The sequence below is a fragment of the Palaemon carinicauda genome, chromosome 6, assembly GCF_036898095.1.
Source record: "Palaemon carinicauda isolate YSFRI2023 chromosome 6, ASM3689809v2, whole genome shotgun sequence".
Taxonomy (NCBI): domain Eukaryota; kingdom Metazoa; phylum Arthropoda; class Malacostraca; order Decapoda; family Palaemonidae; genus Palaemon; species Palaemon carinicauda.
The window spans coordinates 39,127,012-39,127,896 of record NC_090730.1 but is presented as its reverse complement, the minus strand read 5'-3'; the positions used below and the strand labels follow the sequence as shown (position 1 = coordinate 39,127,896).

Sequence of the window (885 nt, the reverse complement as noted above, 5' to 3'; positions counted from 1 at the left end):
GCAATTGACAAACCCACTCTAGTAATTTTTTGTGGTAGTTCTCAGACTGCCTATGGATGTGTCGCATACTACAACTGGAAGTTGGAAAATGGCGAGCGAGCATCTGTTCTTGCTATGTCAAAGGCAAAACCTTGGCCACCAATTCCAACATTAACTATCCCCCGTGGTGAGTTACTTGGATGTCTGCTGGGTGCCAGAATGGAACAGACTATCGTAAAAAAATCAAGCTTCATTTTTGAAAGGGTAATGCTGCTAACTGACAGCACCATAGTTCTGGGACAACTGAGTCATGAGCCCTACAAGTACAACATGTGGACAGCCAGCCGTATTAGTGAAATACAAACTCTGACTAATATTCGCAATTGGTACCATGTGGACTCTGGAAACGACGTGGCCGATGATGCGTCACGCGGTCTTAATCCATCTGAAATGGGAAAGGATTGCAGATGGCGAAAATTTCTAGACTTCATGAAGAAGGACATCAACGAATGGCCAATCAAACATGCAAATGAAGTTCATGCGAAGAAAGAAGACCCGGACATAAGAATAAAAGACCCACGGATGACCATTGAAAGATGCAAGTCACTATGTTTCCAGATTGATGGTGGAACAAATGAAGATTATTCAGTTATTCTTGATAATCTAAAAACATTTAACGTAACGGTCAACAAAAATGACGGCCTGATGAAGAATAAATGTCGCATCTCTAAAATCATAAGATTTATGGAAAATGCTTCAAAAATTTTCAGAGATCGACTGAAGAGAACAGTGAAGACTACTCCAGTTGCCATCAGTAGTATGACGAAAGCAGAACGTTCGAGATGGTTTGCTGAATATGATATATTTGTGCCTACCAAGCGTGAGTTAGTAATATCAAACTTGTTT

At 40.7% G+C, this 885-nt stretch overlaps 1 protein-coding gene across 1 annotated transcript in view; it reads left to right on the top strand.

Moving 5' to 3' along the window:
- Positions 1-246: 246 nt before the first annotated feature.
- The window catches only part of LOC137642957 (uncharacterized), a 4,624-nt gene continuing 3,985 nt past the window's right edge, over positions 247-885 (top strand). Inside the window, exon 1 of the mRNA XM_068375821.1 lies at positions 247-885. This exon is cut by the window's right edge and continues 340 nt beyond it. Coding sequence (XP_068231922.1) covers positions 247-885 — 639 coding nt within the window.